The following is a 24400-nucleotide window of genomic DNA, read 5'->3' on the forward strand; positions in this document are numbered from 1 at the left end:
TGTGCCTCGTGCTGTGGTGCTCACCCAACTGGAGATGAGTTGCAGCAGGAGCAGGCTGCCGAGGAGAAGACGTGCCCTTCCTCTGCCGGAGAGATGCTGGTCTCAGGATATTGAGACCCACCAGCTTCTGCTCTGTGGCCAAAACGCCTCTCCTCACCTGCAGCGCTTCTGTGCCGATGCATTTGATGCACCCATTCCCTCACGGAAATTACCGAGCACGGAGGCTGTTCACACTAGGAATGTCTCTCCCAACAGAAGTTCAATTTGTAAATTCCTATCAACCAAAGCAGCACGGCATTGATCTGCCTGCTTTACATCCCAGCCAGCCATCGGTGACATTGCTGCCGCTGTGAGGTTGCATTGGCAGCTCCGGGAGGGCGGGCGCGATGCTCCCCACGGCCGGCCGAGCGCGTGGGAGTCCCTTCCCCTCGGCTGCTCCGCTCCCGGCAGGAGAGAGCTCATCAAAGGGCAGCCGCGGCTCCCTGCTCCTCAGCCCGTGCTCGGCAGCCTGATTCGAAGCCCTCGGTGTCTGCTGACGCGCGATCTAATCAGAGAGCACCAGCCCATTCTGTGAGCCGCTTTGCTCAGTTGTTAAAATAACAGCCTTGCAAAGTCCCTGATCAACTCAAATACGCAGTGATACCAGAAATATGCTCCTGAGTGGAATGTTGCTTCATTTACCAGGGAGAGAACATGTCCCCATGCAGAGGAGACCTTGATAACCACTTAGTACAGGATTAGTTTTCCCACCTGTCTTTTTAAACCAGCTAACTATTTTCACTCAGTGAGAAAATGCCTGTTAAAAGTGTTTTCCAGGTAAAACCATCCCAACTGGTCAGGAGTGTCCCCAGCTCTGCTCACTTGTTGCCAGTCTGACCATTCTAAGCTGTGTGAGCGTGAGCTGAGGTTGTACAGTTCTCCAGCACGGTGACACACATTGCAAGCTAGCTCTAGTCCATCCCTAATCTTTGGGCCCTGCTTCTACTTGCATGTGAGTGCCTGGCTGCAGATCTACACTTTCTGCACAGCGGGCATGCTTGCTTCCAGTGCTGAGGATACTCAGTTTCAGCCCTCCGAGTACTCGTGGTCGCTCGCGTGCAGCTGCAGAATTGTTAGATGTCTTTAATTAAATTGGTGAACTCTGCCAGTGCAGCAGATGCCTCCATTAACTGCTCAGCCACAGGCATTTTGCAAAACAGTAAAGAATGGGAGTGCACCAAAGGAGAGAATTGCTTTAGCTTTGATCAGCATCCCCTGCAGCACTGGGCCTTCAAAGGGAGGCAAAAAGCTCCTTGCCCTATGACATGCCAAGAAGCGCTGTCGTGCAGCACGTGTCCAAATTGGACGGGGCTCTTGAGTCTCGTCAGAAGCACCTACATAAATTTCCGTAAGCCGTAGTTCACTTTATTTCTTTATAACAGAAAGTGCTTTTTTGCAGCCCAGGCTGGGTGTGAGAGCAGCTCTGGAGGTGAAGCAGCGGTGGAGAGGAAGGGCTTCGTGCCAGCAGGTAGGTGAGGCAGCTCTTGGGCCGCGGTCTCGTGGGAGCTGAGCTGTGTCCCCTAGTGCTGCTGCTGGGCTCCAGGGAACAGGAGGACAACGGGACAGTGTCAAACAAACACCTGATTTTGCAGTCAGTTTCTCCTCTGCTTGCAAATAGCTGAGCAAGGACCTGAACGTTTGTAGATTTCCGTGGGATTTCAGCAAAACAAAGGCAGGTAAGCCTTGAGTGATTCAGAAAACTCACTTTCCAGTGCAGCATTTAAAATCTAGAGGCCTGTGGAGCTCCCTCAGTCCTGATGACCAGTGCTGCAGATGGCTCAAAGGCTCCTGCTTGGTGCAGCTGGGCACCCATCTCCTGCCCAGTTAGGCTGAGTTTAACAGGTCCCATTCCCGAGGCACAGTGTAAACCTCCCTGCCAGGCTCAGGTTTCAGTCCAGAAGGGACCAGTGGGACCATTTTGTGTGGCCTCCCCTGGAACGTGGGCCAGAGGTTTCCCCCAACAAGCCCTGCGCCACCCGGCAGGTTAAATCCTACAGCACTTCTGACAAATATGGGTTATTGAACAAAGGTGACTATGAAAATGACCAGTTTGATTTCTGTTCTAACAGAAAGCTGACTTCAAGTCTCTTAGTACTGAGCAGAGGGGCAATAAAAACACAATTTACTTTCAAGCATGACAGGGAAACAAACCCACCACTACACTTAGGAAAACAAGTAACGTAGCCAGATAAATCCAAACTTTAATTTTGGCCTAAAGATGTGACTGTTGGAAAATAACAATACACTTTCACGTCATTATTAACCAAAGTCATATCTACTGATTATTTTACATAATGAAAGACCGAGTTTATCAGTGTTTTTTAAATCACTGCATGCTTAGAAATAAATGGTTTTCCTGATTAGATGACCTAAGTAGCATGAAGTATGCAGTGGGAATAAACTGGAACCCAGGAGGTTCTATTTAAATTTGAGAAGAAACTTCTTCCCAGTGAGAGTGCCAGAGCCTGGCCCAGGCTGCCCAGGGAGGCTGTGGAGTCTCCTTCTCTGCAGACATTCCAACCCGCCTGGACACCTTCCTGTGTAACCTCATCTGGGTGTTCCTGCTCTGGCGGGGGGATTGCACTGGGTGAGCTTTCGAGGTCCCTTCCAGTCCCTGACATTCTGTGATTCTGTGATGAAGAATAAACCACAAAACAAGAACTGTGTGTGTGCCACAGGCCATGTGTGCAAGCAGCTCAGTCTCCTGCTCCGTTGACTCTGGGTGTCCACCTGTCTCATAAAATAGCCGAGAGCCGCACACCCGGGGCATCCCACATCGCTTGTACCCGACGATGGACCGGAGCCTGCGTGCCTCCTTCTCACGCTCCTGGGGGCTGCCGTCCGGACGCCGGGGTGCCTGGGTCCCGTTTCACAAGCTCGGTGTGGTCTGGAGAGGAGTTGTGCACACCCGCTCGTGGCCGGGGCGAGAGGGGGATGCTCGGGGAGCCAGCTGGCCCGGAGTGCTGGCAGCACGGCCCGCTGGCACCGCTCATCCCAGCTGGCGGCCAGCCTGGCTTTGCCAGGACTGCTCGCTGCTCCTGCCACTACAAGATGCCTTTGAAAATCAGTTAAAACCTCATCGCGGGCCAACATTTAGGGCAGGTGCCCTTGCGGGCAGAGCTGGTGCTCAGGTGTGCCACAGCCCGACCGCGACCCGACCCCCGTCCCGGGCGGGCGGCGCCGAAGGGCGGGCGGGGCGGGGAGGAGCCGGCGGGGCGGGCGGCCGGGCCCTGCCCGCGGCGCTGCCCCCCGCGGCGCTGGGCGGGCGGGCGGTCCCCGCTGCGGCTCGGCGCCTTCTCCTCCTCCTCCTTCTCCTCCTCCTCCTCCACATCCTCCTCCTCCTCCTCCTGGCCGCTGCGGCGCGGGGGCTGCGGGCGGAGCGGCGGCGCCATGAGCGGGGCGGCGGCGAAGAGCGAGAAGCTGGACGAGGCTCAGGCGCTGGCCCGCAGCTGCGCGGGCAGACCCGACTTCCAGCCCTGCGACGGGCTCTCGCTCTGCGCCACCCACAGCCACGGCCGCTGCTTCCGCCTGCACTGGTGCTGCCACCTGGGATGGTGCCACTGTGAGTGAGCGAGCGCGCGCGGCCCCAACGGTCCTAGCGGCCCCAACGGTCCTAACGGTCCCCGCGCGCCGCCTCACCGGCCGGCCCGGCCGCGGAGCCCGCCCGAGCTGACGCCGCTGGGACCCCGGGGTTGGGTGCGGGTCCCCGGCGGGGCGCTGCTGCGGGCAGCCCCCTCCGGGCAGCCCCCTCCGGGCAGCCCCCTCCGGGCAGCCCCCTCCGGGCAGCCCCCGGAGCCGGGCGGCGAGCGGAGGGGGAGCGGGGTGCGGCGCCGGCTGCAGCCGCGGGCGCCCGTCCCTTCCCCGGGGAGCGTTCACCGGCTACTTCGGGCTCGGGTCTGATTCTTTTCTTTTACATGCGTACGGTTTACAATCTTTTGAGTAGCAAGTAACTGCTTTTGTGTATATATATATATATGTATATATCAGATAGTTACCATTTCAAAATCCAGCGTTGACCCAACTCTTGAAAAGGCGCCCGGCGACTTTAACATTCGATCTAGCGATGTGTACAGTCGTGCAGGCAGGGATTGAACCGTGGATGCCCAAACGTAGTTTGATGAATAATTAATCACGTGTAGCCTGGAAGAGCAGGCTTTTCCAGCGGCGCGTGGGGACGAGGTCGGGACGCGGCGTTGGAGCGATGCGCTCAGGTCGTGTTGCCTTTGGAGATCTTGCAGCCTGGATGGTCGGGGTTAAAGCTGGACCCTTACGTGAGGCTTGCTTGGTGCTGCCGAAGGTGTCCCTTGACTCCTGACATTCTCCTTTTAAGTCACCGTCTCTCCTTGTAATTTAATCTCCTGTGTGGATTCCCCTGCACGCACGTTTTTTTTGCAAATTTTGCTTAGTGGGGAAAAAGGGCCTGGCTAAAAAGCCACCTTTTATTTGGATGAGAGCCTGCGTTTGAATTCAGTAAACATTCTAGGAATTTTGCCTCGATTGGGGGTTCATTTGAAATCAGTTCGGAACGATATTTTTTTTCTGTCTGTGCCCTGAAGTCAGTACTGTGTGGTGGCACAACTGGCTGTGTGAGAAGGTGCCACGGTCACCTGCTGCACAGAACAGGGATGTCTCATTGGCATTTCATGGATGACACAAAGATCCTCAAGTTATGACCTAGCTATACTCTTCTTTTCCAAAATTCCTCAGGTCTCAGTTATTTGTGGTCGCCGTCGAGATATATGAGCTTGTAAGCACTCTGGAGTACAGAATCACAGCTCAAAATGGGGTTGATAAACTGGAGATGTTACCTGAAATCCATTGGGGATGGTCCTGGGAGGGGGAAGTCAAATGCAGAGCTGGGAACACCTGGAGAAGTGACATTGCGGAGGAGGATCTGGGGGTTAAGACGGATCGCGAACCGACTGTGCATCGGCAGCAGGAGGCCTTTGTGCTGGAAAATCCAAAACCAGAACTCAAGCCTTCGCTTGGGGATGAATTAACAGGAGCATTGCAAGCGTGCGATTTAATGAGTCCCTTCAGCTCGGTGCTGATGAAACCAGGCTGGTGGGCTTAGTTCTGAGCCTTACACTTGAAAAAGCTGTCAGAGAATTGGGGAAGTTCTGCAGGATATCGCAGCGATCAGCTTAGAAAATATGATTTCCGAGGGGGTGCAGAAGCAAAGGGGTTGCTTGTGCTGTAAAGGATTGATGGAGGGAGGGGAGATGAGCTTTGTAAAGTGTAAGGGCAGCCTTGCAAAGAGCGCTGTGTTCTAGTCCTTCTCTACGCAGATTTGGAAGGCAGCCAGGTGTCACCTGTAGCAGGGAGAGTTTAGGTTTGGATGTTAGAAAACATTTTAACTAGGAAGAGAAATGAAGCGAGGGAACAGTCTGGTTAAGGAGGTGAGAAATGATGGTCCTCGAAGGCCTTTAAGGAAGGCTTAGACCGGTGTCTCTTAGGAGTTACACGGAGCTGATTGCCTCTTGGAACGACCACTTGCGACCCCATCCAACACTTAACTTCCCTGTGGCAATCATAAAATTAAAAAAAATAATTACAGCTTTTGCAAGAAATCCAGACTTCCTTCTTAATTCCTCCTTTATGGCTAAGGAAGCTTTGAGATACAATTGCCCCGTGAAACTATGATTTTCAATGACGGCAGTCACGTACCTCATTTTCTTGTTTAATCTTCTGAAAGCCATGAGGAAATGCGCTTTCTTCTTGCCCCTTTATTTCCTAATGCAAATTTTAGAGCTGAGGGTCTCTTTGTAGCTGGCTTCTGCAGAATGAGTTGAGTTGGACTTAAAAGGGGTAAGAATGAGGCCTATAATGGAAAATTGTATAGAGGTCAGAGAGGTAATTAAACAGTGTTGGGAGTTATCTTCCGTAAATGCAGTGCTGTAATACTGACTTGGGAATCCTCACAGGGTTCTTGAAAGTGGTTTTCTGTGACTCTTAAGAGCTGTATTGGGGTAGAGGAAGCTCTACATCAATTAAAATGGTCTTTGAAGTATTATTTTCCATCAGCGTCCAAGGTCCTGGAGAATGTCAACTCAGTTAAAGTGCACTTACACTGAAAAATTACAAAAACTCCCCACTGCTACAATGAGTAGCTTGTCTCCTTGTGTGTTCAGGATCACATCTGCTTTCTTCAGTGACAGGAGCAATGTAGTGTTGCAGAGCCACTTGGCCATAGAAGTAATAATTGAGAAAGAACTTAGTCTGAATTCCCCAAAGCCATTTTTGTTGGCACGCTCTAAAGTGAGCAGTGCTTTACGTGCTCTCTTTGCCTCTGATGTTTCTCTGTCCGTAAAATGGCAATAATCACTGGCAGGCGAGATCACAGAGGCTCTTTAGTGTGTCCAAACAGCTCTGAGAACCTCAAGTGCTGTGGGTATCTGTATGACTTCTGTGTCTAAGCTCAGGAGTTTATATCGGGTTATTTTCAGTCTATTTCGCGCTTGGTGAGATGGCAGGTGGTTCTCTGGAGTGCCCCGTGAGAGATAAGTGGGTTGAGGGCTCAAGCCTTTGCAGTCCTGGGGAGAAGGTGTTGGCTCAAGAGCTGTTTTGACTTCAGCCCCATGTTTGTCCCGTTACACGTTTCTCTTGCGTGCACTGCGCCCTTTGTGTCTATCCCTGCATGCATGTCCCTTGCCAGGGTGACAGCCCCCTCATCACCTTCCTCCCCTCTGACGGCCTTGTGGGGTTTTGTTTGTCAGGTGCAGGTTTAGAGCCTTAAATGACCTGATTTACTTTTTCCAAAGTCTGAGAAAACAGGCGCCAGAGACAGGTCTGCAGCAAGGTGCCTGCCTGCCTTTCCTCACCTCTGGATTTCTGCCACAGCTGGGGTTTGCGCTGGTGAGGGATTCACGCTTGGGTTCGCACTGATGCTGCCGTGGTACCCGCTTCTGTCAGAAGGGATCAGATCCTCGGGGTTACATTTGTCCTGACAGCAGGACTTTGACTGCGGTTTACTCATTTTACTTCCTAAGAATTAGCTGAGAGAACGCATCACACTTGATACAATTGCAAGATTGGCTTCCTCCCCGGACAATGCGAAAATAGAGTATTCTATTGGAACTGTGTTATTTTTTTTAATCTGAATAGCTTACATTACATTAAAAAGCTTGCAAAACTCTCAGTGTGTTACGTTGCAGTTATCAAAAATACATTATGAATAATGGTTCCACAATACTTGTTTCTCAGCAGTTGTATCAATGAATAGTAATTGTGCTACCTTGTATTAGGCTTTCTGTGATTATTTTTCTTTTCCCCAGGTTCAGCATCAAAAAGGCAGGCTTTTAGTTACTGAAAGCCTCTTGCCTATCTTATATTGAGAAATAAACGCAGCTAATAAATTTCAGTTCCACCACTTCTGCAAGATTCAGCTGTTTGGACCATTTACAAGAAGACAAACCTTGCATGGGTGGAAGCTGCGAGGCCTCCCTGGGGTGGTGAGAAAGGGAAAACAGTTGCTAGGCTCAGACATGGAAAAAGATTGCGGTGGCAGTAGAGGTTTTAAAAAATACAAATGCTCCCCCGCCTTTGTGTTTTGCTAAGCAGGGTATAACGCTTGCAGGTGTGTTTTGAAATAGGTTCCCGCTCCCTGGTGTGCATCTCCTAATTACGGGACAGTTACACCTTGGGTTTAGATCCAGACCTCCAGGTCCTGGATGAGGTCAGGCAGGCTTGGCAAGAAACCTAAGAAATTGTCATTCCTTGGCCAAGAGGAGAAAATGGGTTTACATGAAGGGTGGTATACCATGAAGGGCATGTGTTTTCTAGGTTGTTGTGGGGAGAAGGATTTCTCTGATTTTGGCTGTGCCGGCACATATTCTGGAAACACAGAATCGGAGTGTATTTACCTTTTCTGTTCGTCTGCCCGCTGAACAGGGAGAGCAGGGTTTCTCTTCACTCTCAGAGCAATCCCCGTCGCTTCTCAGTGTGTCTGTTCCGCTGGTGTCTGCATCGTGGTTTGGGGTCTGCGGTCGGTCTGTGCCGGGGGGCTGAGAGGCCGTTATCCGGGTATCTCCCACAGCTGCTGCCAGGGAGCGAGGCAAATCAGTATTCTCACTGCACCTGCGTGCACTCTGAGCAGACCTTTGTTTCTTCCAGTCTTTACGTGAATACTCTTTATATTTTGTAACATTTTTAAGTAAAAACATTCGTCCTCTGTCCCACAAAACTGCTGGAAGCTCTCTGTGGAGGCCGGCCTTCGTTATTCCTCTTGCAGAGAGCAAGATGTGGCGGTGTGTGTCACACCACATCTCTTACCTGTCCCCCGGCGCCAGGTGTGGGTGTTTTCCTCCGCTGCATAGGGGTGTGTGCAGCATTTAGGCAGCTCTGTGCACACAAGGAGCATTTCCATGGTGTGTCTCCCACCTCTCGAGCGACAGAAGCTATCAGCAGGGGCTCGGGCAATCTTTGAAGCCCGTGTAATTATTCAGACCCCAGTCTGCCTGTGGAAACTGTAAGTGGGGAATCAGCGAGGCAGCCTTTCTTTCCTGTAACAGACCACTGGTAAGTGAGCTAAAATGATTGCTGAAGGTATTCAAGTGTGCCGTGACAAAGCTTGGGGGGGTGTAAAGAGGAGTTGTGTGGCCTGCCAGCCAGCTTCTGTTCATCCCTCCGTGTTGGAGAAGCAGCTACAGCCCTGGAGGGGATCCCAAAATAAGCCCTGGGGTGCTCTGCAGCATTGCATACACTGTAGGTCTCCAAAAGCTTTACTTTTGTTCTGGTGGGCTTGTTTCGCAGTGCTTTTCAGTGCCTACCTTTGCCATCATCCAGGAGAGAGCAGAAGGACAGTAGTGTACCGGTGCTTTCCGTGTATCTCTGCAAAAGGGGATGTAGCCTGGAGCTTACTGCAAGCAGCCAGCCTGGCACTAGGGATGCAACTTGCATTTCCAGCCGTGCTGTTCCACAGGGCAAAACTACATCCTGATGACTGAGCTGTTGGATAAACATAAAAAGGGAGTCGTAACATGCTTGTGTTTTCAGTTCTGAGATTGAATATTTGGAGTAGCTCATACGTTTTTCTTTGTGGAAAACTGTCTAAATAGGAATGGAGCAGTGAGTAGGAACTCTGGAGCTTGGTGTTCTCCGAAAACACGGCTTGTCTTGGTGGATGATTACAAATCTTAGGAGAAATAAGTGTTTTTCATTTGCTTTAGTGAAAAGGATCTAAACATCCATCCGGTTTAAGTCTGTATATCTGGACAGAATGCTTGTGCACAAGCAAGGCGTTAGGCTGAGCACCAGGCAAGAGCCGCAGAAAGGTGAATTTCTCAGCTTGTAATGGGAAAACACTTTTAATGAGGATTTGCTGCCTGTGGCTGTGCAAGATCTTCTCTTCACCTGTACTTTGAAGAGCTATGATATTCAGCTTCATTTCACTAGGCTGTACGCAACGAAGGAAAGAACGTTAGCTTAATACATTCTGAAGTGTAACTCTAAGGTAAAAAACACTTATCTGCCTGTTTTTATGGGTGCACCGTTCTGCACCCAAATTGCGTTTTGTTGCTCTGGTTTTAGTTATAATCTGCAAGTCACAGTATGAATGTACGGTTAACACTGTGTCTCAGAAAGAGAACCCAGATGTGTAGATTCATCAGACCCTGTGGGAACCTCAGCGCCCTTGAAAGAACCTGCTGGCGTTAATTTGGATATGCTTGCTATAATGCCAAGTTATGTTTAGAGACATGCATGTTCTATTATTATTGTTATTAACAAAACCCCTGATATCACGTAACAGGAATAGACCCCAGGAAAAGCTTTGAATTCAATTTACTTGTAGTAAGTACATCTTGTTGTACTAACTCTTCTTGAATAGAAATCCCTGCACTTCTTCCTCCAAAAGTTCTGAGAAAAGGGGGCCTTGTGTACCAAAACGCTTTCCGCCGGCCAAAACCTCCTGTGTGTCACGCATGACTATGAGGCTGTATTTTGTAATCTGTCCATTCACAAAGAATTATGTCTGCTTGCCCAAAACTCAGTGACCTGCTGGTAAGAGCCTTGGAGAGTTGCAGATAAATGAGAGCTCTGTAGCTGCTTGAAGGGTTAAGCTGCTGTTTCCATGAAGCCTGCTCAGGGCCAGCCTGAAATCACGAGGCTGTGGATGTTTCCTACCGGAAGCAAGTATTTCCGAAGGACAAGTTCGTTAATGTTGCATCCCGTCAGCTTTTGGCACGGTTGTTTGTGAATTCAGGAGGTTCTGAACAGCTTCATGGTGAAGGCTGAGCCCCTGCTCCTGCTCAGAGGTCTTCATTCTGCTAAAAGGCTTCCAGCACTTTTCTCACTGCAGATTAACAACTCGAAAATAAAATTTGTACTGGAGTACAGTGCCTGTGGCAAGAGTGTGGCTTCCTTCTGGACTCTGCAGGTGAGAACATCTGTTTGCCAGCTTGAACCTGCAAGCATGCTTGCTCCAAGTGCCTAAATGCAAAAGCACACGACTGCAGTGCCTTTGAATGCATCATCCCTACTCTTGTGATTGCGGGTGGATGTTTCATACATCTTAAACTGCAGCCCGTAGTCATATCCTTGCATCGCCCTGTGAGACAAACCGAGTCACGAGATTGTCATCTTCATGGTTTCCATCCTGCAGGTCTGCAGAGCTGACCGTGTGCTCAGGTTTGTTGGAAGCACTGGCTTTCAGGTGCTTGGCACAGGACCTTAGATTGCCTTGTAGCACCTATGTGCTCATCGAGAATTTGTTTAGTTGCTGTTCCTGTGCATGCAACCAGCACAGCTGGGCTTGGAGAGAATGGACATCTTGGGGTGTTTTTATGTAATGCCTCTCCATTTAACCAATGCTACCTTTTGCTTCGTGACTTGCTTCAAGCCTTGGTAACTTAGTTTGGTACATTGGCAAGGCTATACCAGAGATTTTTGTTTCTATAAAGGATGAAAAGCAAAGTGCTTTACTTACTAACATTATAAGATGTTCCAAAATGATAGCTGTGACAGTGTGGGCTTAGCTATTGATGGATGGCACAAGCTTATACTAATGTAAAAAGCTGGTTGACAGAAGATTGGATTCCGGGTAGTGTGTGTATATATTTATCTATATATCTCTCTCTGTACATCTAAAGTGACCCTGTTTTAGTATATTGCGGTTTTCATTCCAGTGCCTTCATGAATTTATCTGTCCACAAGTTGCAGAGTATGTTTCCATAATGGCTTTGATTCTTCCACTAATCAATTTTTATGTAGTGAGTGATCCCAGAGTTCAAGAAGTGCAGTTGATGCAATTTAGAGACATTTTAGCCAATAGTTCAGTATATTCACATAGATGGAGGTCAAAAACCTACTGGGAAGGTAAAATCTGATTGCTTGGCAACTGGGCCTTGTTTTTAATATACCTTAATTTAGTCAATGTAACAGTTGGAATTTATATATAACCTATGTTGTAAAACAACTTCAACGAGAGGCACGCATTTGTATTCTTGCTCTCACTGGTGGCTGCGGAGCTTGAGCGCCCACACGCATGCTCTCCAAACCGCTTGTTTTACTTGTGCTCTTGGCCGGTTCGTGCTGGGTGGCTGCTGGCATCGTTTGGAGTTTGGCGTTTTGCTCATCCCGAGCCACATTCCAGGTGTTTGCGCTCACTCACAAGCGCCTCCTGTCCCTGGTGAAAGGCTTGGACACCGTCAGTTGTCCTCTGAGGGAAGGGTCGGCACCCATACCTGCACACATCAGCTCCACGTGGCGACACATTCTGGGCATCAGCAGGGAGAGTAGTCCTTTAAATTCTCCAGAAATGGTTTTGGTGGAGGCTTGTAGTAGAAATACAAAGATTGGTTTGAAGGAAGCAGGAATGGAAACGTGTAGAGAGGCACCAGAAGAAGCAAGAGGACAAGGGTTAAAAGAATGGCCTGCGCTGGCAATAAGGACACTGTTCTCAGCAGCAAAGCTGAAGAATGTGCTGTTTGCCAAGCCCAGAAGGCTCGCGCTCCGGAAAGGCCACCGCACAGATGACTTGTCAGCAGGAGAGCCTGTAGTCTGACAACAGGAAGGGAGCACCGCAGGTACCGCACATCACATATGCCATTGTTTCTCCTGTCAGCCCACCAGGAAAACAGGCTGTAGCCGTCAAGACGCATCTATTCCAAGCTACAAAAACCAACCTCCTGCCTCAGCGGTCCCTCCGGGCTGTCTCCTGTGGGGGCAGAGCGCGAGTCTTTCTTGCGTGGTGCTGTCCTTTGGAGAGGACTTCCCATTCAAGAACCCATGAGCTGTTCTGCTTATTGGAGAACTCGCAGGAAAACGTTCCCATTGCAAACAGGGTGCCCTCCTGCAGTGTGTACTATGCACCTGGAAGAGGACTGTAGCTTGTCTCTCTAGTGCCTGTGATACTGGGAAATGCCTTATGTTCTAGGTAGCTTCTGCCACTGATCTGTGCTTATCCTTCTTTGTTACCATATCAGCACACTAACTGGCTGCATGAAAATGGTGGGATGCTGGAGCTTGAGCAGATGGTGCACAGGGATGGTTCTGTAGAATAAATATTTAGCACTAAGCCGTTTTTTGCTATCTTCTCTACTGAATTTAAAAAGATATCTAGTGTAAGTTGGGGATACAATTTCTCGGCGAAGTTTGCAAAGAGCAGCTGTTCTCTCCTTTGAGGGTGGCTTTGTAAAGGGACGTTGGAAGGCAAAGATCCTTGGGTTCAGAGCTCAGGTTGTGATGGCCAGCGCTTAGCCGCTCTGTTCGTGGCAAGCTGTGCTTGTGCCTGAGACCATCGCGCCTTTCGTGCCTGCGCTGCAACGTCTGTGTTCTTGTAACCGGGTATGGGCACTCCTCACGGGGACGGGAAGAGCTCCTTGCAGAATGCACGTGTGGCGTGTGGTGGTGTTCATTGCTTTTTTTGGGTGTCCATATTCTGTTCCCTTGCGATGGTTAGTAAGCAAATATGGCCACTTTAAGAGGGTTTATGGCTGCATGAAACATTTCTTAAGCCTGCAGCGTTGTTTTTTTCTTTAAGTCTGGTAAATCCCTGTAAGAAATGAGAGGAAAGAGCAGGTATGGTAGAAGGAAGCTCCGGGATCTGTTTTGCATTTAAGAGTTACCTGCTCTTAAGCGGACATGTGCAGAAAACCCTGAAAGGCTTAGACAGCTCACAGCATGTACAATCATAATCACTTTTGTATTCAAAACAGATCAAGACAAAAGAGCATTAAAATACAAATTTGATGAAGAAAAACTTGCTGATTTTCTTTTTCCTCCCTCTTTCATAGTTTCCTGTGAAAAGCTTATGGCTCATCAAGTCAAGGGCTGTCACAGCTGTCTGTCGCTGTACCGCAATGAGAGGGAACACCTCTCCTTCACACGAGGACTGGCAACTGTACAGAATCACTGCTGGGGGAGCCACTGTAGAAACATCGCTAGACCGGTTCTTTTCTGTGCTTGGAAACAGGACGGATTTGTTAGTGCTCTGGTGTAGGGGCTTCCATGAGAAAGTGCTGTTTGTAATGATACACTTGGGTTCGGTCAGAGCCCGCTCACGGTTCCTGGTGTTATTTCCAGACTGCCAAGGTTCCTGTTGCATGACTTCTTTGGTGGTGGTGGGGTGACTGGTGCTCCTTTGCAGAGTTGGCTTGTGTCCTCGGAATCTGTTTTATGATCACTTACTATGCCCGTTTGCATTCCCTGCACTAGAAATTGCTTTGAGCAGTCTCAGTGATTTTTCAAAGTTGTTTGGAAGAAGCGTGGGGCAAAAGTATCTGTTGCATTAAGGGGTTGCATATCTCTATCTACCAGGCTCCTTCAGCATTGACAAGCATTTTTGTTATGCTTCATTATAATCACCTCTCCTTGAGCTTGCACTATAAATCTGACGGTGCCTCAGTGTCCTGAAATATTTTTCTTCGGTGGCTTATTCCACGTCTAGTGTTCCCAACACAGCCCATGATGTTTTGCTAGATACAGCATGGTAGCAGTTCCATACAATAGGAAGAACTGGAAACTGGGTTAGCAGGTTTTTTTCCACATGTGCCATCTGCAAATGTACTCTGTGTTTCTCCTGCTATTTGCTCTCGCCCCTCTGTAAAAGCTATTACTGTGGTCTAAGCAAAGTGTAATTTGAAGCTATTACAGTCCTTAGTGAATATTTATAGTTAGGGCAATCTTTGTTTGCAAAGGTTTGTTGTCCCAAGCTGTGCGTATAACTGGAGAGAGAAGGAAGGAGGAAAGCCAGAGGCAGTCATTTTGTCCGCGGTTGGAGCCTGTGGGGCTGGAAGGCGTCTCCGTGTAGGGGCTCAGACCAGTATGGTGCTTTCAAATGACCCTCCTACTCTGCCGAACCTGAAACAAAGGTGTGGTGGGTACCTCAGACAGGCTTAGGGTGCAGAGTGCCCTTCAGTGGACATCTCTACATTGTGGGCAGTGAGCTTTACTTTCATCTGTAAAGGAGGAAAACCTTCCGTCTGCCCTGACTCTGCTTTGTCAGCGGTGAAACGGTACCCGGTTCCTTCCCATGCACGGGTTGGGGCCAACCGCAGGCCAGTCTGTTATTGCGGAGCTGTCACCTGTGCCACCCACCGCCCTGGGGATCCTGGAGACCCAGCTGGGTGTTTGGAGGTTCATACATCGTCCTTGGGCTACCGTGCCAGTCCAGGCAGCGACACGCCATGCTGGTGAGACTGGAAACAAGTCCCACTGCAACAACGCTTGGTAGTTCTCCATCTTCTGCTATGAAGAAAGCCAGTTCTTGAGAGGCTGATCTCCAAGGTTTCCTCATGCAGAGATGTGGAAGAGCCTCCGCGTTGTGAACTCTCCTTAGACTAACGCAGAACCCCTCCGAGGTAGCTCTGTCTCCTGTTCCGCATGCGTTATGAATACTTGCTTTGCCTTCGCTCCTTCAAAGCCGTGCGGTAGTTAATTTTTTTTTTATGTTCTTCATAGTGGGACCGATTTCCCTCCCATGTACATCACGGCCAAGGGCGCTGAAATCTCAGGTGAGGTCAGAGCTGGTTCTCCTCCAGCACCCCCGGGCTCGGTGCCTTCCCCACAAGCCCCGGTGCTGCGTTAAATCCACCCAGGTTATGGTTAAACGGGGTACAGTCATTGCAGGTCTTCACTAACGCTGCGGCTGCTTAGAGAGTAGATGAGCTGGCAGATTGGAGGGTATAGAAATCTTCGTCCAAGCAGCTGCAGGGGAAAGAATACATATGAAAAAAAGCTTTTATGTTTCAGTTAAAAAGTATCTAAGTGTCTTGCATACAAAAAAATATACACAGTATGTATTGCTGACTTGTAAGATCCACAACAATCTCTTATTGTTTTCTGAAGTGCGTTGCAATTCATGGCATTGTTTTTTTAGGGAAAAAAAACAAACCTTCAAGGTACCATTTTGAGAGGGTAAAACTTGAGAATTTATTATGAGAAACCTCACTGCTGAAATATGGATTTACTATATTTTTTTTTTAAATATGCCAAGCACGTTAATGAGTGTCAGAGGTAAACTAGAATGCTGGGACAAAGGGAAGTGGAGAATAAAATGTTTAAGCAGCACCTCTGCTTATTTCATGGTTAAGTTGTTTTGTATTAGCCACAGAAACTACTGCTGTGTCTGTTCGGTGAGGATGCATGCAGACTGCTCAATTAGCAAAAAATCAGAAAGAAATTACCTCGTGGCTCACTTCTAAAGCCTTGTATTTGTTTTTTTTAAGGAGGAGACACTATAATGCAGCTTTCAATCACTAAGCCGCATAGTTCTGTTAATCGATGCCTCAGACAGACTTTATATATATTATATGGAAGCGCGCATCTGCTTTTGGGGATAAACAGTTTTCCAAGTTGCGTGAGTTCGCTGGAGATCTGGAGGTCATGACAGAGCTGGCTGCTCTGCTGGGTCCTGCCTTAACCTGCGGGCAGGTGGCCCTGGCGGCGCGGAGCCAAGGCTCGCGTGAACCGTATCCCTCGGGTTTGGCAGGAGAAATCCTATTTCTACCAACAGAGAAGCAGGGAGACGAGCACCGCCCAGTACTTACTTCCTTGGGCACGTTTGGAAAAGTTTTGTAGTTGAGTATCGGCTTTGGTGTGTGTGCTAATTCTCTGGAGGTTTGTTTTTTCGGGCTTTCATAAGGGTCAGCTGAATAACAAAGAAATGGAAAAAAATGATCAGTCCTTTTTAGTTGTGTACAAACTGCTGTCCCTGTGTGATGGGGATGAAAGAAGCGCGGTCTTTACGGATGCTAACGCTTTGCCAGCACGGAGCAGCAGGAAGTGTAGGTACCGGTGCAGGCTTTCAGTTGTGACTAGTTAAGCATAGCCTACATACCTACTTCTGAAGTCTCTCATTGTCTCGCATTTCATCATATCATCTGTTAGCATATGGCTGTCATGGATAATTGAGACTTTTCACAAGAATAATTTTGGCAGAGCCTCGTTTCACACGTTTCCTGTTCAACACCCAGGAGGGGAACAGGCTCTTGTTTCCCCCGAGCCCTTTCGCCACGGTGGTGGAACTGCAAAGCCAGAACTGTGACATCTCTCCATAGTGGCTATTACAGCACTCAAAAGTTTCCCCAACTTCTGCAAGGGCAGCCAAACTGCTTTTCACAGGATGCGGAGCTGGATTTTTGGACACGTATTCGGTATGTTCGGTATTTTTCCTTCACCAAATTACCGTCTTCCGCGTGGGCAGCGGTGACAACGGACCCAGGAAACAACTTGCGATGCAGTGTCTAGTCTGGCATCTGTATTTGTGCAAAACGCTGTAATTTACAGGAGCATTCATCAGGGCAGCTCAATTGCAGGAGTTCTTCAGCTGACTTAGTTGGAATAAATAGGCAATAAATTACGTGCTAGCATATTAAAAGGAACACATCAGAATAGGTGCTCAAAATACTATTTTATCATAGCCTTTTGCCAGCTGTTTGAAGTCAGCAAAAATATTGCTGTTTATTTCAGTGGGAGTTCAATCAGACCAAGATGTATTATAAGAGAACTTGGGGACTTTTGTGATATTTTTCTGTGAAAAAGTCATCCCTGCCAATCCTGCAAGCTGCAGGGGTGGGGAGCGATCTTATTTTTAAATTTCTGCATTTATTTTTCATAGGATGCCTCACGGCTGCTGAGTTGACAGGCGTTCTGTAGGGTAAGGAGCTGTAAGCCCAGTTTTGTCTGTGATCCAGTCTGACAGCCCCAGCTGTGAGCACCAGCACCTCTTAAAAACGGACCTGATCCATGTTTCGAAACAGAAATTTAATCTAAAATAAACAAACTTGGCCCTAGAACTAGCTGAAACTTGACAAACTTGTGCCAGAATTCTAAAGAAACGTAGAAATCGGTTCACGTAGAAAATTCTCTTTTATCTGTCGGGTCATTCCCGCAGTATCCAGGCAGAACTTGTCCTTGGAACGTGAGGCAACGGCTGCAGCCACTCTAAGGTCACCCAAAGGGGATCTGAAATCCTTTGTTAACAGAACAGCCGCTCTTTTCTTCTACCCTGAAATTAGTACCAGCGGGGCAGTTTCGAAACACGCAGAGAGTTACCACGTGCTGCTGCAACGGTTAAACAACCAGCTGAGCTCCCAGGTAACACCTCATCTCCCCCTGCTGCCACTTTTTTTGGGGGGGGGGGGAAAAAAAAAAAGTCAAACGGATGAGTCAAAGATTCATCATTCCACGTTTGTGCTGTGAGGTACCTTGGCTTATATCCCCTGCTTTCTTCTCCCAGCGTCCCCCAGCCTTCTGCCAGCACGTGGGAGCTATTTTAAGTAGAAAAATGTAGTCCTGTTGTGCAGACTTTTAACAGGATCAAGAAAAAAAAAAAATCTTCACCAGGGGCTTCCCTGGACGCTTCAAATAGAGGTGGCACAAAATTGAGTTGGGAAATTTTTTTTCACTAGTATCTAGTTTTTAGCATTGGTTGTCAATGGCCTGGAATAGGAGCCCACACAGCATCACTCCAAGTATATGAAGAAATTCAGCACCGTGGTTTCAGCTAAGGGTAGGCTGCATTTCGGTTTCCTTGAGCTGAATTTTAGCAGATGCTATTCCAACCAGCAGCATGCTCATCAGTCATCTGTGCAGCTTTGCAAGACAGTAGCATATTCAATGTTCACTAATTCCAAAGCAGGATTCCCAAAGAAGAGCGGAGGGCAGGAAGCTGCAAGCAGCCGCTGTTAGAGCAGGTTGTGAAGGTAAGGTCTGCCCAGAGAATTTGTGTCAGCAAGATTTAAAAAATGCCTGAGAGACCCCATGCCTCAGTGAGTGCCCGAACTGAAATATCCGTGCTGCTGCGCCAAAGGGCACTGAGGAGTAAGAGCTCTGCTCTGCCTGGGCTTGAAGCGTTCCCGTGTTTGATGCTAGCACTTAATTCCTCTGAGTCACAGCCAGTTTAGAAACTACACCACGGTATGTTAAAAAGATGGCAAGCGGAGAGGACGTCTTTGTATTTTCTGCCATCCAGCCGTAATCAAACGGGAGGGAAAAAAGCTTGTTTTATTTTCACTGAGCTTTTCCAGTGGCTCTGTTAACAATAATCATTCCACAGATTGTAGGAAAAGAGTGCTTGATGAGGTATTCAAGGGGAGCTGGTCAGATCTGTTCACAACATGCTTTTTTCTCCTGCCCACCTGCTGCCGACGTCGCGTTGCTCTCAGTCTGGCTGTTTTCTCCCGTGGCACGACGGAGGTGGGATTTTCCCTGCAGCGTGTCCGATGCTTGTTCGTCTGTGTCTGCTGTCCTTGCAGTGTGCCTCTCCCACACCCAGCGCTCCCCTGAGCTTTGCTTTCACCTCTGTGCTATTTGTACCATTTCCTCTGTCCTCCCCGTCCTTCCGCGATGGGGTTTGACATCCCAGTAGAGGAGCGCGGCTGACTTGAATGCAAACCAATTCCCTTCCAATAGCCACCAGTGCAGCTGGGGTGGGAAGAGCCTTCCCCAGCACCGGAGGTTTCCCCTAGTGACGTACCGGAGCGTGGGCCCTGGCTCCCAGGGCCGCTGCAGCCCAGAGCCGGCATCTCGCAGCCCAGAGCCGGCATCTCGCAGCCCAGAGCCGGCATCTCGCAGCCCAGAGCCAGCATCAGCCCATCGCGCTGCTGCAACCCAGAGCCGGCATCTCTCAGCCCAGAGCTGGCATCTCTCAGCCCATCCCATCGCCAGCGCTTTTGACAGACAGCTGGGGTACCAGCTGCCACACCACCTGGGATTTGGTGCAGTCAGAGCTTTTCCCACATCTGGGAAGGATTCCCAGGCCGAGGAGGGGATTTTTTTTACAGCGGAGGGTGCGAGCCCCTCCTCAGGGTAAGGAAAGCCCTCCTCTCTTGCTATTGCCCAGGCTGCGCTCGGCCTTTCTGAGCAGAAATACATCACTGCTCCGACTTTCCAAAACAACAGGTAATTTGGAAGAAGGGCTGCGCCTACCTCTGAGCTGCAAACACAGAGGCACGAGGCCGATCTCATCGCAGCACGGCGGGTTCATTAATGCAGCGAGACTTTGGTGGCTTTCTGCTCCTTACCTGGAGAGCTTCAAGCGTCAAAACAGTCCTTCCGCGCTTTGATACTTGTTCTGCCTTTGCAAAGCAGTATTTGCAGCTTGTGCATCAAAACTCTTCGGAGAGCCCCGTTACTTGCAAGTCTTGTGGAGATTTGTGCTTTCACAGTGTAGGAGCCCCTAGGGAGACATGAATCTTTCAGAGGCTTCATGCAAATAAAATGCAACATTTTACAGTCTTAGGCATAGCCTCAGGTTTCTCAGTTTTTCCTAACAAAGTACTGATTTTCTGCCTTTTTATTTATTTCTTTTAGCAAAGATTTTCAGTTCACACTTGGTTCAGCTCTATATAACCAACATAATCCTATTTTCTTACTACTTAACCAGATAATCAAGATGCCAAAAGCATTTCTATGGCTTGGGAATTCCCTTATTTTCTGCCTTAAAATTCTAATTGGAGTCATGTATGATCCTCTGGTTTGTAATACAGAAAAACACGATTTAGTCCCCAGAAGAAAGAGAACACAGAAAGGCATACCAAGAGACACATTGTAATTTGGAATAATAACAACATAACGCAATTTCGATCATTGTAGTAAAGCTGTAAGCTAGAACTGCTTGTGTTCAATGGGAAAAAAATAGTCTCTGAACATCTTTTCAGCGTTCTTTCCCCTAGAAATGGGTGCAAGCAGACTTGCCGTCTGTCCCACTTCTTAGCTACGGAGCTGTGCTCCTGCAGTTAATTTAGTTACGTCCTACAGATGTCTTTGAAGCAGGACTGGGGTAAGGAAGGTTATGCTTACCTGCAATATTAAGCATCAGAGAATCCATACCAGGACAGGACTGAGCACCTTGAGGCTGTTGAAAACAGTGGCTGCAAGGAATCACTGGTTATTATTAATAGCCATGGGCAAACATCACATCATCGGCTTGGGTCTAACTTAAAGCTAACGATCTTTAAATGCTACTTTTCTGTTTTCCCCACAGGTAAATATGTCTATCAGCCCATGACACCCGTAGAGCAGCTTCCCAGCACCGAAATACCTGTTCGCCCCCGGGAGTCCACGAACACCATCCAGATCTCCGTTTCGCTCACCGAACACTTTTTGAAGTTTGCACCTGTCTTCCAACCCCCTCTGCCCCCTGACTCCCCACAGTTCTGCACGATCGCAGACCTCTTCATTGACAATTACCGCGTGAAATGCATCAACGGGAAGATGTGCTACGTGCAGAGGCAGCCTCCCCTCCTGCCCCACAAGATAAAGCCCGAGGAAGTTGCTGTTCGCAATGCCTTAATCACAAAAGAGAGCAATACACCAAAAACAGATCACTGCTCGTCCCCTTCCAGCTCCGAGGACTCCGGGATCAATGCGGTGGGGGTTCACTACGTGGAGTCGTGTGACGAGGACACGGAGGGGGTGGCCGAGCTAAGCTCAGAAGAAGATTACAGCCCGGATAGCAGCTGGGAACCAGACGAATGCCCGCTCTTGTCACCCTCGCAGTGCGAAATGGAGGTGATTGAGACTATAGAAACCACTGTGTGAGCCGACAAGTTGGTATCAGATCAGTCCAGTTCCCACTCAGTAACGTTGCTTTTGTAGTATTTATATTTTCTGTTTTTTTCTGACAATCCCTTTTTTCCGGTGCACTTGATATTTCCGATTCCTCATGGGAGTGCGGTCACGGGACTTGCAAACTGGTGAACTAGCAGCAGCCTGAGCAATTTTAACATATTCTCAGCCTGATCAGATCTCCCACGTCTGCACGTAAGGTAGTGATAAATCTTAAGACTTTTATAGCTGAAATAGGCCCTTTTCTTGGTCTGGGTTCCATCATATACTATTTCTCTTACAAGGATGTGCCATTCAAGATGTTTCCAGCTGTCAGGATGTTTGGCCTTCAAAGCACAGAGGGTGAGCTGGTGCAGCACGCCTGCCAGCAGCAAAACCGAGTTGCCCTTACTCTTTCTCAAACAGCCAGGCGAGGTGCGGCGACAAGACGCTCGGTCCGTCTCTGTCTGTCCTCGCGTGTTTGTCCGTCCTTTTCTCTAGTGCCGGCGCGGCCGTTCCCGAAGGCTGTTGGCACCGCTCTTCCCGCGGGTTGGTATGGCAGGCTAGAGAATGCACAAAGTGCCTCCGACTTTTCTCCAGGCTATGCATCGAGCATCTGCTGAGTTAGGTCAGGCTCTGAAATCTCCTGAGAAGGCGACCGTTGCTCCGGAGGGGGATCATTTGCCGGGATCCAGCTGGGATTCCACGTGGTTCTTAGGAAAGGGGATCTGGCTTTTGCAGCTCGGCAGGAGGGGGAGCAGGCAGAGGTGAAGCGCGGCCGTCTAACCGATACCATGCTAGACTGGGGTGTAAAATGATAAGTGAAGGAAGTGACTACCTCCAAACACACAAAAAAAATCCGCCCTTGGCTTTGCCTGCTGCTTCCTCCTGTGCTGTTTGGTGCCGGCCATGTGCACTCAGGACCAAATGGCCTCAGGGCCTGCATTTGCCCGAACAATTACAAAATCTAAGAAAACAGAAGTTTGTCAGTCACACCACTGTGTCGGCAGAGCTTGGGGACAGCGCGGAGGTGCCTGCGGGGGTGGCCCACGGGCTCGGTAGCGCGTGCGCTTGTTAAAATACAGCCCGAGTAATGGTAGGGGAGAGGGGAAACTTCAGCTCCCGCTGCTTTGCACCCGGTGCCGGAGGGATTCTGAGCAGGGGTTTCCTCAAGTAGCTGATAGGAGCGAGCTGTCTCGCTGGTGGTTTGGTCTCAGCCCTGCTTGACAAAACAAAAATGTCATTCTCAGAAGATTTCAGTCAGCTCGAATCAGTTGGAGTCAGTAATAACTGTGTTTTCAACAGCATTACTGAATTTCTTTGTGTATTTGCTGTTTACGTTTCAGAAGTCATTGGTGAATATAAGGCTGTATAAATGTGTACAGTTTAGTGATTGATACTAGATTATAGTCTATGTTATAGGATGGCTCATCTCTCACTGTATCCTGACAACGTATTACTAATTTTATACACTTTGTAAGCAGTATCTTTAGAAAACGTTTAGGCAACAGTGTGTGTATGTGCACATGCGCGTGTGCTAGGAGTTTACCCTAAATGGTTATAAAGTAATACTGTACTTTTTAGACTAACACTTTCAGACAAAATAATAGGTTTTATAGTTTTGATGACTTACATAAAAAAGTGCAATGCTTGTTAAATGAGGCACTTGGGCCATTGCATGAACAGATACATTCTCACAAAGCACCTGAAAATATACTCTGTTTTTCTGAGGGTATTTAAACAAAGGCCGTAGTAAAGCTAAATAGGATTTATTTATTTTTTAAGGGTGGGGTTGTCTTTCTTGGTTAACTAAGGTTTCTAACAACCTTTTAGTGTCTTTTGACCATTCAGACACATTCCATAGGTAGAAAGAAGCATTATGTATAAACCTGCAGCATTTATTCTTATTTACTTGTTTAATTGTAATCTAAGCAGAGAGCTGGAAAAGCTCCCTCTCGTGCCTGGCCTACCTGAGCCTTGTCCCCAGAGGTGACTTCTCCTTCCCCGGAGGATGGGGGTGCTGGTGGGTGCCCCTCGCCAAGGGCCTGGTGACAGCGGGACCTTTCCCGAGGCCAGGGCGCCCCTCAGCAGCTCTGCCCGCCGGTGCCACGCACAGAACGGGTCATCGGGACCCCCTGACTCCGCACGAGCTCACCTTGTCTGCAAGCAGGAGCTGCCTCCGCCTGCCGTGAGCGCGATGAGATTCAGTCGGGTGGTAGTTATGGCCGAGACTTACCGGGAGATCCTCTGGTCTTGCAGGTTCATATCACTGTCGTCAGGATACGTTCTTTCTTAACTGTAAGTAATTAGCAATATTCACAAGCTGTGAGTGTCTCCTACCCAGGATTTGTTCAAATGTCTTAAGCACAATAAGCTGCCTCTTCCTGCTGTTGTACCTGTAAAATGTCAGTGGAGCGGGCTGGTGTGGGACAGGGCTAGTTCTGGAAGGCGTTCAAGCAGCCAGCACAGTGGCAGGTTCCTCTCTGTGCTCCATCACGCACCCCAGCTCAGAAACACGCTCCTCGCAGAAACACGATCTCTTTTCTTTGCACAAACATGCTGGCGTAGACGCGCTGTAAGAGACATGCCCTGGGCTCCCTGCTTCACTCAGCCAGGGAGAGGTGTGTATATTTCCTCTTTAATAAAATACTAAACGACTGCAGTTCTGCTTGTCCTAATTAACTGTTTATTTTCCATACTAGAGTGAAACAATCTGATATTTCCAGCAAAGGAAGGGTCATGTATGGCTTCAGATGGCAGCACCTGAAACACGCACCCAGCGCTAGGCAGAGAAATGTAGTAACCAGGTAGAACACAGCCAGCCCAGCCCCACCTGGGTTTGGGCATCTGGTAAGTACCGGGGCTGGTGGGCAACCTCACAGCCCCGTTCTGTGAAAGAAGAGCTGCCCCTGTCGGGGAGGACAGCAGGGAAAAGAGCTGCAGCTCAGGCTGATGTCTGTGAAAATGCAGCTGGCTGTAGCCCCTTGACTTACCATGCGGCTGCAGGCTGGAAACGTCCGTCTGGGGCACCGTTTTGTAGTTGTTAGTGGGAAGGCGATGAGCACACGGGGCAGGCCGGGCACTGGCACTGCTCCCCAGCCAGCAGCACCGCCTCGTGCTCCTGCCGTCCAGCGGGAGCTCCGCACGGACCAGCTGTGCAGCTTGCGCATTCGTTCTGTGTGCGTGGAGAGCAACGCCTGGTGCTCCTGGGAACAGCTGGGACCCTGAGGGTAATGTGCCCCAAAACACCTAAGTGCTGGTGACAAAGCGACCAAGGGGAAGAGCTGAGATCACCACCACCAGACCAATAAAACACATTGTTCAGGCAGGATCTGGAGTGCATGTCACAAGCCAGAGGTGACAGCACAGAAAC

The 24400-nt window shown here is 49.1% G+C and overlaps 1 protein-coding gene across 1 annotated transcript; it reads left to right on the top strand.

Annotated features, from left to right (window-relative positions):
• The first annotated feature begins 3429 nt into the window (after window positions 1-3429).
• Window positions 3430-23676, top strand: C8H3orf70 (chromosome 8 C3orf70 homolog). Its single transcript, XM_065640197.1, has 2 exons — window positions 3430-3601; window positions 20465-23676. Exons 1-2 carry the CDS (start codon window positions 3430-3432, stop codon window positions 21019-21021), a joined length of 729 nt encoding a protein of 242 aa, XP_065496269.1. The 3' UTR covers window positions 21022-23676.
• Window positions 23677-24400: the final 724 nt, after the last annotated feature.

The sequence above is a fragment of the Caloenas nicobarica genome, chromosome 8, assembly GCF_036013445.1.
Source record: "Caloenas nicobarica isolate bCalNic1 chromosome 8, bCalNic1.hap1, whole genome shotgun sequence".
Classification (NCBI taxonomy): domain Eukaryota; kingdom Metazoa; phylum Chordata; class Aves; order Columbiformes; family Columbidae; genus Caloenas; species Caloenas nicobarica.